We start from the raw sequence: 21,596 nt of genomic DNA, 5'->3' as shown, positions 1-21,596 counted from the left end.
CCACAGAGAAAAAATGATTTTATGCAGCCAGCTACGCCTGTTAATGTTTCACTAGTTAGAGTCAGGCTACATACGGGACTCTTAGTTATGAGCGCTTAAATCAATGCAGACCAGGTTTCAGGCCTCTGTTTTTCTCCAGCTTCAGAACGAAAACGTTTCTCCCACCCTATTCCCTCCCAAGGCAGTTAGTTCATGAGTGGTATCAACGCGTTAACACGGCGGGCTTGCCCTCACCTTTGCTGGAAATAAATCATGATTTCTAGATCATATAATTTAGTTGAATTAATAGCTAATAAACGGCGACGATTGTGGCCAAAATATGGCAAAAACTTGATTTCATTTTTATATCTTGTTTCCAGCAAACAGAACTCAGCTTGGCAGTGCGCCTTATGAGTTTAATAGCCTGCGTTGCAGTCGGACGTGTCACAAAATCCACGGTATAGTCCGTCTGCACAACGGCTTCTAAACGTTTTTAGTGAGCGAGAAGCATAAATAAAAATTTAAACATGATCAAGTGAAATACTTTCATAGTATTTAATTTTACGAAGCCTTAATGTTTGACTGCATGCTTAAATGATCATGTTATATTTTTTTCGAGGAATCCGAGGACGCCCCAGTAGGCAGCGAGAAGCATGCCCGCAATGTAATGGGAATAGCAAAAGAAAGGCTAACGAAGAAAAAAGACCCTGAGGAAAAGAAAGTGGCCCGCAAAGAAAAAGTAAAAAAGAAAGAGACCGAAGAAAAGATACTCGGCAGTAACAGCATATTCAGGCCTAAGGCTTTGGCAATGGTTTCACATCACGATCAAGGGTTTGTTGGATCGTCGATTGCTGTAAGTCCGTTCTTGAGGCCTCTGTGCTTGTTAAGAAGAATTGATAATTTTAAACCGAGTCTAAAGAAGGCAATAGTATTTAACCAGCCTATAGATACTGCAGATAATCAGAACTGGTCATCGCATGCATTTCGGACTGGAGTAGATGAGGAAACAGAGACACTTCAAACAAAACCTCCTTGCCAGAATTGCGCAGCAATGTTTGCAGACTTAGAGGGCTTTATTAAACGTAACACATTCCTGGGTGCATGTGCAGAGTATTGTCCTGTTGACCGGCTCCTTGAAGATAAGCCTTTATCAAACGAAGAAAACCAACGGATAAATGAAGCACTGGAGCAAAACAAGGACATATGCAAAAGTTATTTCACGAACTTTCAGGAAATTAAAATAAAGGACTGGAACGAGGCTCTCAAGAACATTAGAGTTGTTTTCAAGGAACATCTTTTTGGTTTACGTCCACAATGTAATGACCATTTTGGTGATAGGAGTAGCTGTCCGTATATAAAATAATTGAATGGCCAATCGCTTTACTTATTTACCTTAATGTTACGGAATGGCTTGCTAGTCCTGGTGGCACCACATTCTCAAAACCAATACAAGAAATGTCAAAAGAAGAGTTGAACGTTTGTTTGAAGTGCTTTTACACGTCAGCGAGGAAGAAAGATGGCACATATTATAAGAGTTCATCCACGAAATCCATAAGAGCCGCCATTGATCGTTTTCTTCGCTCGCCGCCACACAACAAACCGTTTTCCATAATCTCTGACCCCGCTTTCACTGAGGCAAATAAAGTTTTGGACGCTTTCGTGAAAGACCTAAGGAAAAAACGGGTAAAATAGCTGGCGTCGTTCACAAAAAAGCAATCTCGAAAGAGCAGGTGAAGAAACGATTTGAGAGCGGCGAACTTGGCCCAGCCGACAGTTTGAATCCTGCCCAGTTACAGAGGACGGCTTGGTTCTACCTCGGCCTCTTTTTTGGAAGACGGGGACGTGAAAACCAGCGACAGTTGACACCCGCAATGCTTTCTCTACGAAAAACTCCACAAGGGGTTGAATACTACGAACTGAACAGAAGTCAGCCTGGTTCCTTGCCGGCTACAAAAAATCACCAGGGAGGCCTCGTAGATGCTGAGGATGAATCGGATGCGAAGATATTTTCCGTCCCGGCATCTGAAAGATGTCCAGTGAAAACGCTCAAGAACTACTTGGGTCATCTCAATCCAACGTCAGATGCTCTGTTTCAGAGACCAAGAGATGGTCAAAGCAAGAACTTCAATCCCGCAGCCGACAAAATCTGGTTTTGCAGCGCACCTCTTGGTACAACTACGCTCGACAACACGATGAAAGAGATGTCAAAGCGAGCAGGTATAGAACCACATCTCACAAACCACTGCCTGAGAGCTACATCTGTCACAGTGCTTTCCGACCATAATTGCGAGACGAGGCACATCAAGTCCATAACGGGACACAAGTCTGACCAGGCAGTTGAGTCCTACAACGAGCGGCCTTCGATGGAACAACAACAGAAGATGTCACTCGCTCTCAGTGATTTCATTGGAAATGCGTCTTCTGGTAGTGCCACTTCAGTGCAGGGGAAGGAAAACGAAATCCAGCAGCAGAGCAGACCAATCCCAGACGAATTTCCCCATCAAGAGTCCGGAAGAGCAGTTCTTGTCGAAAATAATTTTTCCACCAGTTCAACCTCCGTTTCACGGCATGGCGATCAGAGAAGCTTTCCCCAGTATTTTTACAACCGTGTAGTGTAAATGTCCACAATTATTACTCTTCCCGATGAGTTTGAACTTTGAACACTTGAGGACACTGCAGTAAGGTTTTTACCAGTACAAAACAGACCGTGAAGTTTGGATTACTGTAAATTCAGTTCAACGGTAATTTGCTTCGCTTTTGATTTTTCATTCGACTGTTCGCACGGCGGTGCACTTATCATGTGATCATGAGATCATGTAGTTTTGGCGCCCGGAAGTCACCTCACTTTCCGGTCGTTTCTTAAACTTAAATAAAAATTTAGCAAAACCGAAGGTTGAGAATTTAATAAAACAATTATTCCATTCGCGCTTGTTGGATATGAGATTGGTTATAGCCAACTCATATCCAACGCGCGCTCATGGAATAATTGTTAAATATTTTCTTCCAAGGGTCTTACATTGCTGACGTTTACTCAGGAGCGAGGCGTAAATTGGAATCAAATAGCTCGTGAACACTTGCTACAAAATGGAGATTTGCTTTCTCTTTTAGAGTAAAGCTCAATTATTAGTCCGAAAAGTATTGTTATCTGGGGTCAAAGGTGCTTGGGAATCTGGCTCGTCTAATCTCCTGGTTAGGCCACGACTCGTTCGAAATTTTTTTCACTTTTGACAAAATTCCTTCTCGATGTTAAGTAGCTCGCACAAGTTTGGATAATTATCTCCTGGCAGGATATCGTCATATGTATGTGTAGCCTATGGTGTCTGCATAAATGGGGTTAGATTGAGTCAATGTGCTGCAAGTTGGCTTCTTTACTGAAACGTTTTGCAGAAAAACCTGTCAATAATATAAAAACAGTAGTGAAAAGCTTTTGATAGGAAAGAATTATATAATCTTCACAATAGTTTACACACAATCTCCACCGGTGTGAAACATTTGAGAACCTTTCTTATTATATTAGTACTGAGATTTTCTCAGTGCAAACTCACCAAATAAAAATAGTCTCTCTTTGCTGAGAAGCAATCTCATTGGTCATACGATTTTTCTCACTAGTGAAAAATATCGTATGACCAATCAGAAGCCTGATACGATTTTTTTCACAAGTGAGAAAATTCGTATCGGGTTTTCCCGCCTTTCGGGGCGGTCATGCGAAGTAGTTGAGGGTGAATGTTTGCAACGTTCCCTGCTTTCCCGGAATCATGGCTTCAAGGTTTGCAGACATTAATTCAGTGGAACAATTTATCGAGGACCAAGAAAACGAAAATACAAGAAACAAAACTCAACAGAATGTTGCTTTACTAAAGGAATTTCTGACGCTGAGGAACGAGTCAAGACTTATAGAAGAAATTCCCCCGGAGGAGCTGAATGCATACATCGCTGAATTTATCTTTACGGTTCGAAAGAAAGACAGCAACGAAGACTATGAACCCAGCACCTTACGTTCTTTGATGGCCAGTTTTGAACGGTATTTGAAGAAGAAGAAGTATGGATTCAGCATTATGAAAGACGCCGAGTTTGAACAGGCATGCAAAGCTTTACAATCAAAACAAAAGGATCTCAAACAGAAAGGAAAAGGAAATAAACCTAACGCTTCAGTTGCTCTCAAAGAACAGGAAATAAAACTACTCTGTTACAAAGAATTGTTAAGAACGTCGACTCCTGAGGCCCTGCTGAATACAATTTGGTTCAACAACACGATCCCATTCGGTCTTCGTGGGTGTAAGGAGCACCGGGATATGTGTTGGGGTGACGTGCAAATACTCCAAACTACAAATGGAGAGGAATTTTTAGAATATTCGGAGAGACAAACTAAGACTCGAACTGGCGAAAATCCCCGAGATGTTAGACAAATAAAACCGAAAATGTTTTCGGTTCCTGGAAGTGAAAAAGATCCCGTTGCTGCCTACAAATTATACGTAAAGAAAAGACTAACAGAAATGAACGGCAGCGACGCTCCATTTTACCTCGCGGTAAACAACTGCACAAAACAAGGATCTTCCAAACCTTGGTTCAAAAAGTCGGCCGTTGGCCAAAACAAACTTAACTCATTAATGAGGAAAATGGTAGAAAAAGCCGGACTTGGACCGAATGTGAAAAACCATAGTGGTCGCAAAACCATGATTCAGGCTTTGACAAACAACGATATCCCGGCGACCGACATTATTCAACTATCGGGACACAAAAACCTTCAAAGTGTGACAAATTATTCAGTTGTTCCTGAAAAACAGCAAGTAAGAATGTCTCATACTTTGAGTGAACTAAGTACAGGGAGAGCGCATAATGTAGAGAAATCGAATTTATCTTAAGTTTCTGAATGTTCTACGACCACAGTTCATTCAGCTAGTTCGGCCGCAGATTATCAACAAGGCCAGCAAGCAATGTCGATCTTTACCGGTGCTGTTATTTATGGTGGTCAATTCAACATCTCTATCAGCAGCCTTAATCAATCACCGGCCTTGGCCACTCCAGAAACTGAGATAAAGTCTGCAAAGAGGTACAAAAGACTTAAAGTACTCGACTCCGATTCAGAGTAGAAACCCTTTGTTAGAGTGAAAGCTTATGTGAGCTAATATTTTCAGAAACTCTTTCAAATGTCAAAAGTAAGCCTAAATTTCTTTGAATGGGCTTTGTAATCTTTTTTCTTGAAATGAATTATTTTAAAACTGCAGTTTTGCCTTTTTAAGCATATTCGAATTCAGTATTTCAGGCGTCTTGACAGCACTGATTGGGTCTAAATAAAACCGAAATCGAGTTCGCGACTTCTTTGTCCTTTGTGGTCAGTTGACTGTGATTCAAAGTTACAAACATTTGTAATACCTCAGTACTAATACAATAAACAAATTACTTCATGGTTAGTTCGCTTGTACGATTTTTATTCACGAGTTTTGAAGAATCGCAAACGAACGAGCGAGTCTCCGAGCGAGTTCGTTTGCGATTCTTCAAAACTCGTGAATAAAAATCGTACGCGCTCACCAACCATGAAGTAATCTATATATATTTTCGCTCTAACGAGCATATCTTTCAAGGATTTTCCTTTCTTAGAAGATATGATTGGTGGATCTTTAAAGATTTCTCTGAGTAGTAGTTGGTTCTGTATTATGTGCCAATTTTCCATTAAAACTTGTTTAATGTTTGGCACTGAGGGTTCGTATTTTGTAACAAAAGGCAAAATGTCTTTGCTAGTTTTATTTGCTTGTTTAATCGCTAGAGACCTTTCCGTGAATTTAATTTCCGATGGCACTTTTCCTATCAGGTTGTGTGGGTAACCTCTTGCCAGCAAGCGTCTTTTAAAATTTGAAATGTTCTATTCAAAGGTAGTTTTTGAGGAATTTGTTCTTAGGAGTCTGAGGGCTTCGCCCTTCACGAATCCTATTTTAACACTTTGTGGGTGACACAAGGTGGAGTGAGTATATTGAAAAGTCTCTGTTGGCTTGAAATGAGTTTTTATGTCAAGAATCGAGTGTTCCTTGAATCTTTCGCCCTTGTGTATTGCCGTGTCTAGAAATATAACTTCGGTGTCTGAGATTTCTGCTGTAAATTTAATTGTAGAGTGATGTGAGTTAGCTTGTACTATGAAGTTTTCGATGTCTCTTTTACTGAGGTCCCACAGTGAGAATACGTCGTCAATGTAACGTTTCCAAACTGTAGGCTTTTTGACGCTTTGGTTTAGAATTTGTCTCCCGATCTTTGCCATAAATATGTTAGCAAAGGCAACAGCCATTTTTGTACCCAGTGCAGTGCCATGTAATTGGAGATAATCCTTTCCATCAAACTGGAAGGAATTTTCTTTTAGGATTAGTTTAAGCATTTCTCGGAGATAATATGTTGGTATGGGAGGGCTCTCTTTATAAAAATTGTCGTATGCTTCGCATACTGTATCGATACCCTCTTCTTGGGGTATGTTTGTGTAGCGACTTGTTACGTCCATCGTTAAAAGCAACGTTGTACGTTTTCACTCTAGTTTTCTCAATGAACTTTACGAAATTTGTCGTGGCCTCTAAAAAGGATTCTTGCGACTTCGATATAGGTTGAAGCAATGAATCAACAAAAGATGATATTTTTTCTGTAGGCCCACCACATCCGGAGATGATGGGTCTACCTGTGATGATTGGTTTGTGAATCTCAGTAAGGGTGTAGAATTGTGGAATTCTAGGTGGGTTTGGTGTTTGGGTCAGTCATTCTTTTGTCATGTCGTCAATGTGGTTACCGTGGTGCATTTCTGTTATTAAGAGTAAGGCTTTACCCTGTGTCTCCCTCACCTTGGGTTTTGCGAGAGGCCTGTTATTGTTGTGGTCGTCAATTTGGATTTTCCTTCTCGTATTTTGTCGTTCTTTTCCATGACATCAGTGATACTTCCCTTGTCTGCTTTCTTGAGGTATATTTCAGTGTTTTGTTTCAGTTCCTTTAATGCTTTCTGCTCCTTGCGTGACAAGTTCTGTTTAGGCTTTTTTATTTCAATACCCGCTAGATCATGACTAATTAAGTGTTGTGTTTCTAATTAAGAGTTAAGCGTTGAAGAGATTTCTGTGAATTGTCCCTAACAATACCAAGACTGCTACTGATCAGTAAAAGAGGGAATAATAAAATTTACTTCCACCTGCAGTAAGGGGGAATCATTAAATGCTAAATGGGTAGATGGGGTAAATGCTACAGTGTTGCAAAAACAGTCTCCTCCTCTATAATGACCGGAGTCAGCTAAGGTGTGGCTTAGTGTTTCTTCTCAAACTTTGAGTCCAATGCCTCCATCAACAACTTCCACCCTTTTGTCTTCTTGAGTTCTTCCTCACTGATGCCTTCTTCCTCTTCACTTGACTCCAGTTCCTGATGTAAACAAAAAATGTTACTTTAATTGGGGCAACCTAATGCTAACGGATCAAGAACATTTTCTCAGGCATACCCAGATACTCCGGTTAATTCGCCATTAAATAGAGTGTTACAGTGTTTACTCCAACCTCGACCACCCAACAGTATTTTTTTTTTTCTCAAATTGACCAATAGTACTTAACTGTTCTTAACTGTTAAAACACTGATAAAGATGGAAGCTAAATCATTGCTTCTGTACTATCCAGCTTGCATAAAGAAATAGTTCGTTGGAATTACGTTGTTAACGTCCAAGTTATTAATTCTGCAATTTGCAGCGCAATTTAGCAGGTGGCTTGGTTAGAGTAGCGACGCTGTAACATCACACCATATACCAACGTGTATATGATGCAATTTCGGGCTTTTGCAGTTTCTGTCCGAAGTTGCGTCGCATCCACGTTGGATTTTATTGGATTTAAAAGAGAAAAAAAACTAATAATGACCGTGAAAAACAAACTATTTAATTCAACATGTATTGTTCGAGAATCGAGGGGCATTCTGGGAAGGGAGGCAATGATCGAACCAGACGTCCACGGCTAGATCGTCTATTTTACAACCAAATGAATATCAACTGGCCACGAGGCAATGACAGACTTAAGTTACTACACTTAAATAATAGAAATTGCAAATAAAAATTCAGTCGGGCATGCTGGATAACTTTCACATAGGCATTGCTAAACCTACCTCAGAGTTAAACGCCAATTTGACATCTCTTTGTGCCCTTTCTCCATAAATCTTCCTCAATTCATCCTTCAAAAAAAGTTAGGATTTCAAAGATATTGTATCTGACTGAGTAGTTTTGCAGGCTCGTGCAGTTTGAGCTATACGATTTGGAAAACAGACTGACGTTATGCCAGCGAGAATTCTTCAGTTGCACGACAACAGAGGCCAAACAAACGTTGCAGAAAAATATTTTAGTTCCGCGCTGGATTTTTTATATTGTTTATTTTTCAACCAATCAAATCACCGGAGCATATAACGTGGCGTCCACTGTTTTCATACTACACCTTGCGCGCAATTTCCTTCTCACTAGTGCCAGGTGAATTTATTATCTTATAGCTAAAACTCAGTATAGGGAGGGTCTTACAGGGGATTAGCGCATCACGCTTGCTATGCGAGAGATGCCCAAAGACCGAGTTGTTTATTAATCAAAGAGTTAATCGTGAAACCTCAAGATCCACCGAGAAAAGAATCGAAGCAAAGGAAACTTTAGTTGAAATTGCAACGTGTTGTTCCTGTTCTATGCCTTGACTGAAATGTGTTCCTATTACAATAGCTTCACTGTAAATACTCACAATAGAACCTTGGTTGCAAGGGGAGAGTTATTAGCCAACCTTATTATTTTCCCCATTTCTCTTTCCAGTGCCTTTGTCAAAGTTCAGCGTTATTATTGGCGGGAGATCAAGGCAAGATTAAAATCATAAACTTTTATACAATGGGTTTTCTTCGGCAGGTTTTCTCAACTTTTTTCCTCGGGGCAGTCTCTTAGATCAGGTGGGTGAAGATCCTGTGTAACTTTGGGTTAAGTTCGTGTGGGTGATTTGAAAGACAAGTTTCGAAGTCTTAAATTCTTGCTTGGCTCAGAGGAAGTAAGAAACAAACAACTAACATAAATGAGTAATTTTTTATTCTGTCTTGCTCCCGATGAGCACGTGTGGACTAGACCGCTTCACTGTCATTTTTTACCTGGGGATGTGATGGAAACTCCAGATTTGAATCGATGTCGGTTTCTTCTTTTCCGATGCACTTCGTTTTTGCCTGCCCATTCACTCTTTCTCGCCTCGTCTTCGCCTGAAATGCAACAAGTAAGATAATAGTAGTAATTAAAGATTAGAGCAGTGCGTTCATGTGCGTACTTTGCAGGCTTGGTCGACTTTGGTGGCTCTGAAATGGCTCGACAGGAAACTAAGTTTGATCGAATATGACGGATAACGATCTGCACCTGTAGTTGAAGCCTGCGGTAAAAGCGTTTTTAATCAATTAAGTAAGACAAAATATTTTCCAGGAAAGGGCATTTAAACTGTTGGCGACACGTAGAATTCAATTTCAGATCGCCAACACTTGTAACAACTAAGCTTATTTCTTGAGAAAATAAAGTTTGGATAGTGACCCTGCAAGACGGCGCATCCCCAAATGCTTTTAAATTTTGTGTTTATAATTGTTCGTATTTACATCTTGCTCAGTTTCACAAATGAAAAAGGTGAGTTAACCATCCTGACTACAACCCCCGGCCTTTCGGTGAGTTACACAACACGGAGAGTTTGTTTTCTGAAAAGTGACAACGAATTTACTGAGCTATAAATCGGAAAATTTCCGACCACAGATCTGATCTGAGGGTCATCTTGGCCATTTGCCGAGCTACACGGAATATTTGTTTTCCTACCAAACTGACTCATAGCCATTTGCCGTCGCCGAGCTACAAAACATTCATTCCTGATAACACAGCCGGGCTACAGTTACTTGTTGTCGAAGGCTAGTGGATCAAAATACATGCAGCTTTGCAGGAATCGTGCTCACTTCGAAACTATACGGCGAATACGCGACCGCGTGAATGCGCTCATGATGTAATTTCACCTGCTGTGGGGGATGGGGGGCCATCCGGGCTTAGAACTGAAAAAAAAACTTCCGCTTTTACAGGGCTAATTTGGGTTCCCAGTGACCTAAGAAAAACTTTAAGGCCTTATTCCTCAAAAAGCTCAAACAGACAGATCACCAATTTAAAAAAAGGTAAAGTCTGCATACGAGCCAAGTGGCCCATCAGGCCGGAGCTTATCCCGGTTTCCGTAGCATGAAGCGACTAGGAGTACTTCTACTCCCCCCTGGATGGGATGCTAGTCCATCGCAGGGTTACCCCCAGCATTAAGTTCGCCGGTACCCATTTATACACCTGGGCGGAGAGAGGCACTGTGAGAGTAAAGTTTCTTGCCCAAGAACACAACACAATGTCCCCGGCCAGTGCTCGAACCCGGACCGCTCGATCCGGAGACGAGCACTAACCATGAGGCCACCGCGCCTCCCCAGTTAAACTCCCATAATATTTTGAATTTATGAAATGTTTGCCCTGTTATTTCCCATTTTATTTCATGCACAGTATGAACTTAATTCCATGCCTCTTGAACCATGCATTAGTAAATTATTGTGTTTATAATGAACACAACGCACCTTTTAAAACTTATCGGGTAGTTATTTAACTATTGTGGCATGTGTGGCATGTGTCCTCGATAAATGTATTTTTGAAGTCAGACTGCGAACTCCTTTAACGTCTTACCTGTGCTGTTTGTTCATCGCCTGGATTTTCACCAAGCTTTAAATTTTCTGAGGAAGACTCTGAGGTTTCCAGTCTTTTAGAGCTCAAGGAAATGTCAGAACCTCTTGGAACAGAATCTTGCGGGAACCTGAAAGGACTGGAAGATGGAGGGTCGCATTCAACTGCAGCCATTCCCGTGTTCGCGAATTCTCCACACACTTCACCCCCAAAGCAACCAAAGATATTCTGCGTTTTCCTTTGACACGAGGAACAAGAACATAACAACATTAGCGGAAAAGCTTTGGCTTTGGTTTTGTTTCAGTTATAAGACGATTGGTTCTTTCTTATCTCTAGTTATGATAGTAGGAAGCAAATTCGCCATACTACCAAACCCAAACACTGATGTAAGCTACGAATCAGTCTGACGATAAAGGGCAGAATACTTAAGGCCTAAAAATTAATTATGACGAAAAACTCTGTTTTAAGGACCGTGGAATACTCATTTCTCAAAAATACCAAGAGCGACAAAAATTGAATCGAGAAACCGGGAGTACGATATATCAAGAGTAAAATTAAATTGAAAAAAATTCAAAAGAAAAAACCTTTTGATTCGAGATGTTGGAAGTGTCGAGAAATTTAGATTTCACTGCACGGTTAACAAGGGCTGTTTCCAAACAGTTCATACGTAACAGCAATACACGCTAAATAACAAAATATCAATTCAGTTTTCACCTGTTTTTGCTTGTTTATCAGCAAAAATTCTACCAAGCTTTAAATGTTCTGGGAAATATTCTAAAGTTTGCGGTCTTTTTCGAGCTCGAGGGTAAATTTGAGAGCAGTTACAATCCCAAAGATCTCCTGAAGAATGGGGATGCGGCCATTCCTGTGTTCCATCCAAAGCAACCAAAGAGAGCGTTTCGATGATAAGACGTGTTCAATAAGAATTACGATAGCATCTGTCGAGCTATAAGATCTCCTTAAAAGGAAGCGATATGTAATTATATTCATAACGAGCCAGACGCTCTTAGCAACCAAAAAACAGACCTGGGATCCCCTGGAGATGTAGAACTTTTAGTCCTACATCTCCACGGGATATCCATTGGCTTACAACATTTCAGTCTAATCATATCCCTGTCGGTGATCGTTTATGTTCCACAAAACGCGTCAAGTTTTGCACGAATGTGTCATAATCCTAAAGTGTGAAATTATATTTACTGTAAGACAATTCCATCGTGTCAGAAAGATACAAAACATTTTACTAGTTGGCGATTCGGGAAATCGCGCGACTGACGTGAAGAATTAAAAGAAAAAATAACGTTGAAACAATGTGTTTTCTAGGTTGGGGCGCAAACGCCAGTTTAAAACTTAGACTTTTTGATACATTTCTTACTCTTGTAAAGCTACGGAGCACATATAGATGAAACGTTTTCGCTAATCTCAGTTATTACTGTTATTCAGTAAGCGAAGTGACTATGCCCAGCGGCCCAGAAATGTCCGAAAGTCAGAAATGTTCTCAAATTTTCCGCGGAAAGCCTAATTGAAACCTGTTTAGGATATTCTCTGTATACATGTTTGTTGCTTAGCGATTCCAAAAATAATCTGAATTTTCTAGTATTCGAATTCAAAGATCATGTGCACCGACACTTTGAAAATCAGTTAATGTTATGGGCAGTCAGGAAATTATCTCCAAAATTATGTCAAAGCTCTCAAGAGCGATAGAAATCTCGAGTACATATTGTAATTCTTAACGAGAAATGCCGAGCGATTCTGGAAACAGCACGACGGAAAAATCACTATCACGATTTTGTTACATATCCCGAAGCACTCAGCAACTGTATTTCATGGACTTCAGCCTGGATGAACCAGAAAGGATATGTAACATGTTCCTATAATTTCACGCACAACGGAAAAATAACTATGGCGATTTTGTTACATATCCCGAAGCGCTCAGCAACTGTATTGCATGGACTTCAGCCTGGGTGAACCAGAAAGGGATATGTAACATTTTTCTGTAATGTCACGTACGACGGAAAAATAACTATGACGATTTTGTTACATATCCCGAAGAGCTCAGCAACTGTATTGCATGGACTTCTGCCTGGGTGAACCAGAAAAGGATATGTAACATGTTCCTATAATGTCACGTACGACGGAAAAATAACTATGACGATTTAGTTACATATCCCGAAGAGCTCAGCAACTGTATTGCATGGACTTCTGCCTGGGTGAACCAGAAAAGGATATGTAACATGTTCCTATAATGTCACGTACGACGGAAAAATAACTATGACGATTTTGTTACAAATCCCGAAGCTCTCAGCAACTGTATTGCATGGAGTTTAGCTTGGATGAACTAGAAAAAGGATATGTCACATGTTCGTATGATATGAACGAGGGAGGGAAAAATGACGATTTTCTTGTTGTTTTTGTTTCCTATAGTGTCACGCATTACTGAAAAATTGTGGTTTTTGTAAAATATCCTGTAGCACTCGGTAACGTAGAAATGCTGCGAGGACGTTTGCGTGGGAAAACCAGAGCGGATTTATAATATGTGGCTACATGGTGATTTTACTATATATCTGGATTCGTCTTTCAGAAAACTGGTGTACCATGGACTTCAGTTTAGGGTCTAACCCACGAATGAAAATAGTGATTTAACATTTTAGTAGCTATCTAGTCCCCATTCAATCTAAAAGCATGACAATGGGTGTAAGTTATGATACAAATAAAATATTAATCGGAAGACTTAACTAGGTGCGTTTGACTTGTTGAGTTTTGAAGCTGTTGTCTTGATTCGATGCTCTGGGAGGTTGGTCACGGGCAGCGCAACCTGAAAACACTTTCTGGTTCTCTCCGTCGTTTTTGGATGAATGAATTCATGTATAAATCAATCGTGGCTGGCGGTTTCGTTTGGTTTTCAACAACTATTTTATGGTTTAAGCGAAAACCAATCCAAATGTATAGTCAGGGCAGCTCCTTTGTTTCCCTTCCCGTGAAAAGAAAACCCACGCGCCTTCTTTAACTCCTCAAGGCAAATTCGATTGGAAACTGGCTCAATTTCGCACAAATGCGTCAGAGAGACACCATATCTTCTAACTCAGAGGCACATCTCGTTTTGTGTCCGTTTTCAATGATCGATGACGGGTTCATTCGAAGTCGAAGTCTTTTTTTTATATATATGACCGCGCAATATTCCCGCGTTATGAAAATTTATTATAAAATATCAATTATGTGGCCAGATCATATCTGAAAATAACCAGGTTACTTTTGTACACAATTACTCTCACTGAAAGCAATTATCGCTAACCACAATACAACCGCAAAAGTCTTGCGATGACAGCAACCTAACAGATAAATGACATCACCCCATAGCAACCTGGCGAATTTTTGAGCTTCCGGTTAGCTCTGGCTCGTGATGTTTCGCTTTGTTATTTTGGTGGCAGAGGGTCTGTATGATAGCGACGCCTTGCTGAGTTTTGTAATTTGAAATTTATGTGATGAAGAGTGACAAGATCATCCTTTGAGTCTTGATTTTTGATTGAGTAGTTCCAGAAAATATCCATACCTCCTCCACGGAAGGGATTTTTCTAAGAACCCCTCCCACCCCCAACCCCTCCCCTCCCCTCCCCTCCTCCCCACTGGAAATTCCAATTATGCTTCATACATTCTTTCAAATTTTTGGTCTTACAAAACCTTGCCACCCCCAGGAAATTCCAATCCCTTCTGTGGGGGGGGGAGGGGGTGGATATTTTCTGGAACTGCAAATTTTCCTCTTCCTGTAATTTGTCAAAATCATACAAATGAAACTTCATTGAATAATTTTGATTTTGAACTTGAAATGACAAGTCTAAACGAGTCATAGCTAAAGAACATTTCGAGTGCCTTAGCAGCAAAAACATCTTCAAGCCTAAGGTTTTGGCGAAAGTTCCACACAAGGATAAATGGTCTATAGGATCGCTAATTTTAAGTAGAGCCTCGAGAAAGCAATAGCATCTAACCAGCCTCTTGTTACTGAAGATAATCAGAACTGGTCATCTTCCGCTTTGGCATTTGCCAAAAACCATCAGTTGAAAGAAAAACCTCCTTGCCAAAATTGTACAATGATGTTTAAATCTTTAGCGGGATTCATTCCAACTTTGGAACAGGGAGGAAGTGGCACATTCCTGGGTGCATGAGCAGAGTATTGTCCCGTTGACCAGCTTCTTGCAGATGAGGCTTTGTCAGACGAGGAAAACAAACGGATAAATGGTAAGTTACAGCGTAACGGGAACAGTGCACTGTATTATATCGAAACTTCCGAGATATTGAAAACAGATGCAATGAGATCAAGGCTATAAAAAGAATTAAAGAGAACTGAGAAATGTGGAACCTGAAGTTGCAGATTCGAGTAAGAAAATAAGAGGTAAGGTAAACATTTTTGGTATAAAACCAGAATGTAACATGTTTTTTGGTGGCTCTAACTAAAGTCATTAATCAAGGCCCCATCCACGCTACCCCGGCCGAAGAAATTTGAAAACGGCGTTTTCACCTTGAAAACATATCATACGTTTTCCATCAACGACTTCCATCCTTTTGTCTTCTTGCGTTTGTCCTCACTGATGCCCTCTTCCTCTTCACTTGACTCCAATTCCTGATGTAAACAAAGAATGTTACTTTAATTGGGGCAACCTAACGCTAACAGATCAAGAACTTTTTCTCAGGCATACCCAGATACTCCGGTTAATTCGCCATTAAATAGTGTTACACTGTTTACTCCAACCTCGACCACCTAACATTTTTTTTGCAAATTGATCAATAGTACTTAACTGTTCTTAACTGTTAAAACACTGATAAAGATGGAAGCTAAATCATTGCTTCTGTATTATCCAGCTCGCATAAGGCAATAATTCGTTGGAATTACGTTGTTAACGTCCAAGGTATTAATTCTGCAACTTGCAGCGAAATTTGGCGGGTGGCTTTGGTTAGAGTAGCGACACTGTAACATTACACCATATACCAACGTGTATATGAATCAATTTCGGGCTTTTGCAGTTTCTGTCCGAAGTCGCGTCGTATACACGTTGGATTTTATTGGATTTTTTTAAAAAACTAAAAATGTTGACGTAAAGTATAAACATTCTCTACTAAAGACAATGTTAAACCGTGCGTTCAAACTCTCCTCGAATTGGCAGTTCTTCCATCAAGAATGTGAACGTCTTAAAATGGTTTTTTGCTCGCCTGCATTATCCTTTAACCCTCATAGAGAACTCCATCAGACATTTTACTGAAATGAAAGTTACTGAGAATGTGTGTTCTAAACAACAAGTATCCGATGAACAAGATGCTCCCATCAGAATTGTCTCACCGTTCAAAGACCAGAAATCGCAAATGCGGTAAGACACTAACTCGGTGATCTCAGTCGAAAGATTGAACATTAGCGAAGAACAATCGGCAAGGATGAGCACGGAAAGGATCCAGAGACCATTAGAAGCATTTTCGAGATTTTGAAAAAATGTCATAGTAAACTCGACCCTTTGATTTTTGAAATGTTTTTTATTCGTAAATTTAAACCAAAACTGAAAAAACAGAGTGACCCGGTCTGCGCGAAGCTATTTACTTAATTATTTCACTTTTTACATCTTTTCTGTCGCCTTAGCGTTCTTATTATTCATACCGTAATTCTTGTATTGTTTCTATTTAAATATTTTAGAGTTTTAGTCAGTGTCTCATTAGCATTCTTATAATTGATTGTATATATTTGAGCGCATACAAAAAGTTTACTTCAATCTTGAAAATGACGGTCGAACGTTCGAAACGTCCTTGTTTTTAACGTTAACTTTTATAGTGAAATCCGTTTCAAAAAGTTTGTTGATTCGAAAACTAACAATAACCGTGAAAAGAACTATTTAATTCAACATGTACTCTTCGAGACTCGAGGGGCGTTCTGGGAGGCAATGATCGAACCAGACGTCCTCCGCTAGATCGTCTATTTTACAACCAAATGAATAGCGACTGGCCACAAGGTAATGACAGACTTAAGTTAGTACACTTAAATAATAGAAATAGAAATTAAAAATTCAGTTGGGCATACTGGATAACTTTCAGAAAGGCATTGCTAAACCCACCTCAGAGTCAAACGCCAATTTGACATCTCTTTGTGTCCTTTCTCCATAAATCTTCCTCAATTCATCCTTGAAAAAAAGTTAGGATTTCAAAGATATTGTATCTCACTGAGTAGTTTTGCAGGCTTGTGCAGTTTAAGTTCCTTATTACGTGAAATTTTCGCGACACGTTAATTTCGCGAATTTCGCGATTTAAAAAAGATCGCGAAATTTAAGTGACTCGAAAATTAAATGTCGCGAAATTAACATGACGCGAAAATTCAGTGACTCACATTATGTCAATAATTAAAAAAGCGACTTTATTGCCATTACACACGTTAATAACAATCATTTTGAACTATTCTGTGGTAATGTTCTGGTCCTCTTCATCACTACTGCTTTCCGTCTCCACTCCAGGTAGCACTTCTTTGTACAATCCTCAAACCGTCCATTAACTGGCTCCTTTTAGTGTTGTTCCACTAGTTGCTTAAACCTTTCAATTGCTTCAACGTCCTTGGTAGATGCCTCCATTCTTACTGTCGCCTCTACAGCAATCTCCAAGTATGAGTGGTGATCGTCGAAAGTGTGCGTCCTTTACTGTCACGAAGACATCTGCGCCTCTTGAAATAAGAAATCTTGTAAAACGGCTGATCTCACGTGGTAAATGACCAAGTGTAACATTCGAAAGTCGTCCTGGAAGCAATTTTGTCGCGGTTATTGCGTATCGATCATGTTGGTTGTTTCTTTCATGGATGCAGGAAAGAACGTCTCCAACCTTAGGCTTCCATATCTCTTTACACACGTGAAAGCCTCTCAGGCCGCAGGGAAAGGAATATTGGACAGTACCAGAAACTGAAGTCATCATCAAAACCCGGGCATCAAAATCAAAGTGCCTTGTTTTGAAAGGATGGGAAAAAGCCGGAATAAAGGATGTTTTCAATGGAAAAGAAGTGCTACCGTCTGTTGATCCGTATCAAGACATTTACGCAAACAATTAAACAGCATCAGTCGTGAAACTAAACGGCAACATTTTCTCTTTGGAGTCTGCAGAAAGGAATATTTAATATTCATAGATAATGAGGTCAATTGACCACCAAAAACGTGACTTAAATTCAAGCATGAACTACAAACCGCGCCTTGAACACATTGTGAGAACATCTTTCTTGTTACTGTTTACATGATCAGTTGCGTTTCTGTTTATTTAGACAATGTTGATTAAGTTGTTTGATCAAATTCAGGGACATGTTGAATAACATTGACAAAGAAATAAAGTGTGTCTCACTCAAAAACGCGAAATTAAAGTGAGTCAAAATGAAAAATTTTCGCAAAATCGCGGAATGTGCTAACCTCAAAATAGCGAAATTAACGTGTCGCGAAAATTTCCTGTAATAAGATAACACGATTTGGAAAACAGACTGACGTTATGCCAGCGAGAATTCTTCAGCTGCAAGACAACAGAGGCCAAACAAACGCTGCGGGAAAATATTTTACTTCCGCGCTGGATTTTTTATATTGTTTATTTTTCAACCAGTCAGATCACCGGAGCATATAACATGGCGTCCACTGTTTTCATACTACACCTTGCGCGCAATTTCCTTCTCACCAGCTCCAGGTGAATTTATTATCTTATAGCTAAGACTCAGTGTAGTGAGGGTCTTGCAGGGGATCAGCGCATCACGTTTGCTATGCGAGAGATGCCCAAAGACCGGGATCTTGTTTTATCTTTGTTTTTTAATCAAAGAGTTAATCTTGAAATCTCCAGATTCACCGAGAAAAGAATCGAAACAAAGGAAACTATAATTCAAATTACAGCGTGTTGTTCCTGTTCTGTGCTTTGACTGATATGTGTTCCAATTACAATAGCTTCACTACAAATACTCACAACAGAACCTTGGGTGCCTGTGGAGAGTTACATTCTGAACCTTATTGTTTTCCTTATTTCTCTTTCCAGTTCTTTGGTCAAAGTTCAGCGTTATTACAGGCAGGAGATCAAGGCAAGATTAAAATCACAAACTTTAATATCATGGGGTATCTTCGGCAGGTTTCTCAACTTTTTTTCCTCGGGAATTCTCTTAGATCAGGTGGGTGAAGATCCGGTGTAATTTTGGGTTAAGTTCGTGTGGGTGATTTCAAAGACAAGTTTCGAAGTCTTAAATTTAGTTCTTGCTTGGCTCAGAAGAATAAGAAACAAACAAATAACATATATTAGTAATTTATTATTATTTCTTGCTCCCGATGAGCACGTGTGTACTAGACCGCTTCACTGTAATTTTTTACCTGGGAATGTGATGGAAACTCCAGATTTGAATCGATGTCGGTTTCTTCTCTTCCGATGCATTTCGTTTTTGCTTGCCCGTTCACTTTTTCTCGTTTCGTCTTCGTCGGAAATGCAACAAGTAAGATACTAGTAGTAATCAAAGATTAGAGCAGTGCGCTTACGTGCATCCTTTCCATGTTTGGTCTACTTTGGTGACGTTCGAATGGCTCGATAGAAAACTAAATTTGATCGAATGACAGATAACGATCTGCACGTGAAGTTGAAGCCTGCGGTAAGAGTGTTTTTAATCAATTAAGTAAGACAAAATATTTTTCAGGAAAGTGCATTTAAACTGTTGGCGACACGTAGAATTCAATTTCAGATCGCCAACACTTGTAACAATTAAGCTTATTTCTTGAGAAAATAAAGTTTTGGCCAGTGACCCTGCAAGACAGCGCATCCCCAAATGTTTTTAAATTTTGTGTTTATAATTGTTCGTATTTACATCTTGTTCAGTTTCAAAAATGAAAAAGGTGAATTAACCATTCTGACTATAAACCCCGGCCTTTTGGAGAGTTACACAACACGGAAAGTTTATTTTCTGACATGTGACGACGAATTTACTGAGCTACAAATCCAAAAATTTATTTTCCGACCACAGATCTGAGGGTCGTCTTGGCTATTTGCCGAGCCTCACGGAATATTTGCTTTCTTACAAAACTGACTCAGAGCCATTTGCCGTCACCGAGCTACAATTCTTTCCTGATAACACATGCTTTAGTTACATGTTGTCGAAGGCTAGTGGGTCAACATACATGCAGCTTTGCAGGAATCGTGCACACTTGGAATCTATACGGCGAATACGCGACTACGTGAATGCACTCATGATGTTAATTTGCCCCTGCTGTGGGGCGGAACCAAATCGGCGAACAAATCCGGGCTTAAAACTGAAAAAGAACTTCCACTTTGACAGGGCTAATTTGGGTTCTCAGAGACCTAGGTTATACTTAAAAATTCCTCAAAAAGCCCAAAAAGACAGATCACCAATATTTCAAGTACGATATCTTTCTTGGGTTTTAACGCAATGCTATCAAATTTTCAAGATTAGTAAAGACCACAATTACCTAGGTGTTAACTCCCACAATATTTTCAATTTATAAAATGTTTGCCCTGTTATTTCCCATTTTATTTTATGCACAGGATGAACTTAATTCCATGCCTCTTGAACCATGCATTAGTAAATTATTACGCTTATAACAAACACAACTTTTTAAAACTTATCGGGTAGTTATTCAACTATTGTGGCATGTGACCTCGATACTGTTTGTTCATCGCCTGGATTTTCACCAAGCTTTTAGATTTCCTGAGGAAGACTCTGAGGTTTCCAGTCTTTTAGGGCTCAACGAAATGTCAGAACATCTTGGAACAGAATCTTGGAACCTGAAAGATTTTCTGGAAGACGGAGGATCGCATTCAACTGCAGCCATTCCTGTGTTCGCGAATTTTCCACACACTTTACCCCCAAAGATACCAAAGATATTCTGCGTTTTCCTTTGACACGAGGAACAAGAACATAACAACATTAGCGGAAAAGCTTTGGCTTTGGTTTTGTTTCAGTTATAAGACGATTGGTTCTTTCTTATCTCTAGTTGTGATAGTAGGAAGCAAATTCGCCATACTACCAAACCCAAACACTGATGTAAGCTACGAATCAGTCTGGCGATAAAGGGCAGAATACTTAAAATTAATTATGGCGAAAAACTCTGTTTTAAGGACCGTGGAATACCCATTTCTCAAAAATACCAAGAGCGACAAAAATTGAATCGAGAAATCGGAAGTACGATGTATCGAGAGTAAAATTTAATTGAAAAAAATTCAACAGAAAAAACCATTTGATTCGAGATGTTGGAAGGGTCGAGAAATTTAGATTTCACTGCACGGTTAATAAGGGCTGTTTCCAAACAATTCATACGTAACAGCAATGCACGTTAAAGAACAATTCAGTAGTTTTCACCTGCACTGTTTGCTTGTTTATCGGCAGGAATTCTTCCAAGCTTTAAATGTTCTGAGAAATATTCTAAAGTTTGCGGCCTTTTTCGAGCTCGAAGGTAAATTTGACAGCAATTACAATCCCAAAGATCTCCTGAAGAATGGGGATACGGCCATTCCTGTGTTCCATCCAAAGCAACCAAAGAGGGCATTTCGACGATAAGACGCGTTCAATAAGAATTGCAAGAACTTCTATCGAGCCATAAGATCTCCTTAAAAGGAAGCGATATGTAGTTGTTGTGTTTTCGCTTTGTTATTTTGGTGACAGACGGTCTGTGGGATACCGACGCCTTTTGTCTCTCGTTCACCTGCTATTAAAGGATAGGCGTCTTGTAACAACCTTGGTAAAGTCAGGATTGCAACGCTCAATCCTTTTGATCTGCGCCTTAATTTCAAAGTTTGGAGACAATTTTCTTACTTTACCCTCAGCGCTTTGATCTAACGGAGAGTGGGAAGCGTTTATGATAATTAAACGGTAAAAAGATAAAAAGCTCGTAACAGCCAAATGTATCAAATGGGTGAGGACGTTAGACAGATTGCAAGAAGAAGCCACATATTGAGAGGAAGA

At 39.8% G+C, this 21,596-nt stretch overlaps 3 protein-coding genes and 1 pseudogene across 3 annotated transcripts in view; 3 read left to right on the top strand and 1 right to left on the bottom strand.

The window, feature by feature from the left end:
* The window catches only part of LOC145482436 (uncharacterized), a 6,548-nt gene extending 5,206 nt beyond the window's left edge, over positions 1-1,342 (top strand). The window contains exon 3 of the mRNA XM_081461056.1: positions 599-1,342. Coding sequence (XP_081317182.1) covers positions 599-1,342 — 744 coding nt within the window. The remainder of the gene's footprint in view (positions 1-598) is intronic.
* Positions 1,343-1,380: 38 nt separating this feature from the next.
* LOC145482435 (uncharacterized) lies at positions 1,381-3,233 on the top strand (annotated as a pseudogene).
* A 501-nt stretch (positions 3,234-3,734) lies between these two features.
* Positions 3,735-4,841, top strand: LOC145482434 (uncharacterized protein KIAA1958-like). The gene has a single exon (XM_081461055.1). It carries the CDS (start codon positions 3,735-3,737, stop codon positions 4,839-4,841), a length of 1,107 nt encoding a protein of 368 aa, XP_081317181.1.
* Positions 4,842-5,839: 998 nt separating this feature from the next.
* LOC145482433 (uncharacterized) lies at positions 5,840-6,463 on the bottom strand. The gene has a single exon (XM_081461054.1). The coding sequence runs from the start codon at positions 6,461-6,463 to the stop codon at positions 5,840-5,842; it is 624 nt and encodes a 207-aa protein (XP_081317180.1).
* Positions 6,464-21,596: the final 15,133 nt, after the last annotated feature.

This window comes from Orbicella franksi, chromosome 3 (genome assembly GCF_964199315.1).
Source record: "Orbicella franksi chromosome 3, jaOrbFran1.1, whole genome shotgun sequence".
Taxonomy (NCBI): domain Eukaryota; kingdom Metazoa; phylum Cnidaria; class Anthozoa; order Scleractinia; family Merulinidae; genus Orbicella; species Orbicella franksi.
The sequence above is the reverse complement of the archived record's forward strand: the minus strand, read 5'-3'. Positions and strand labels throughout refer to the sequence as shown.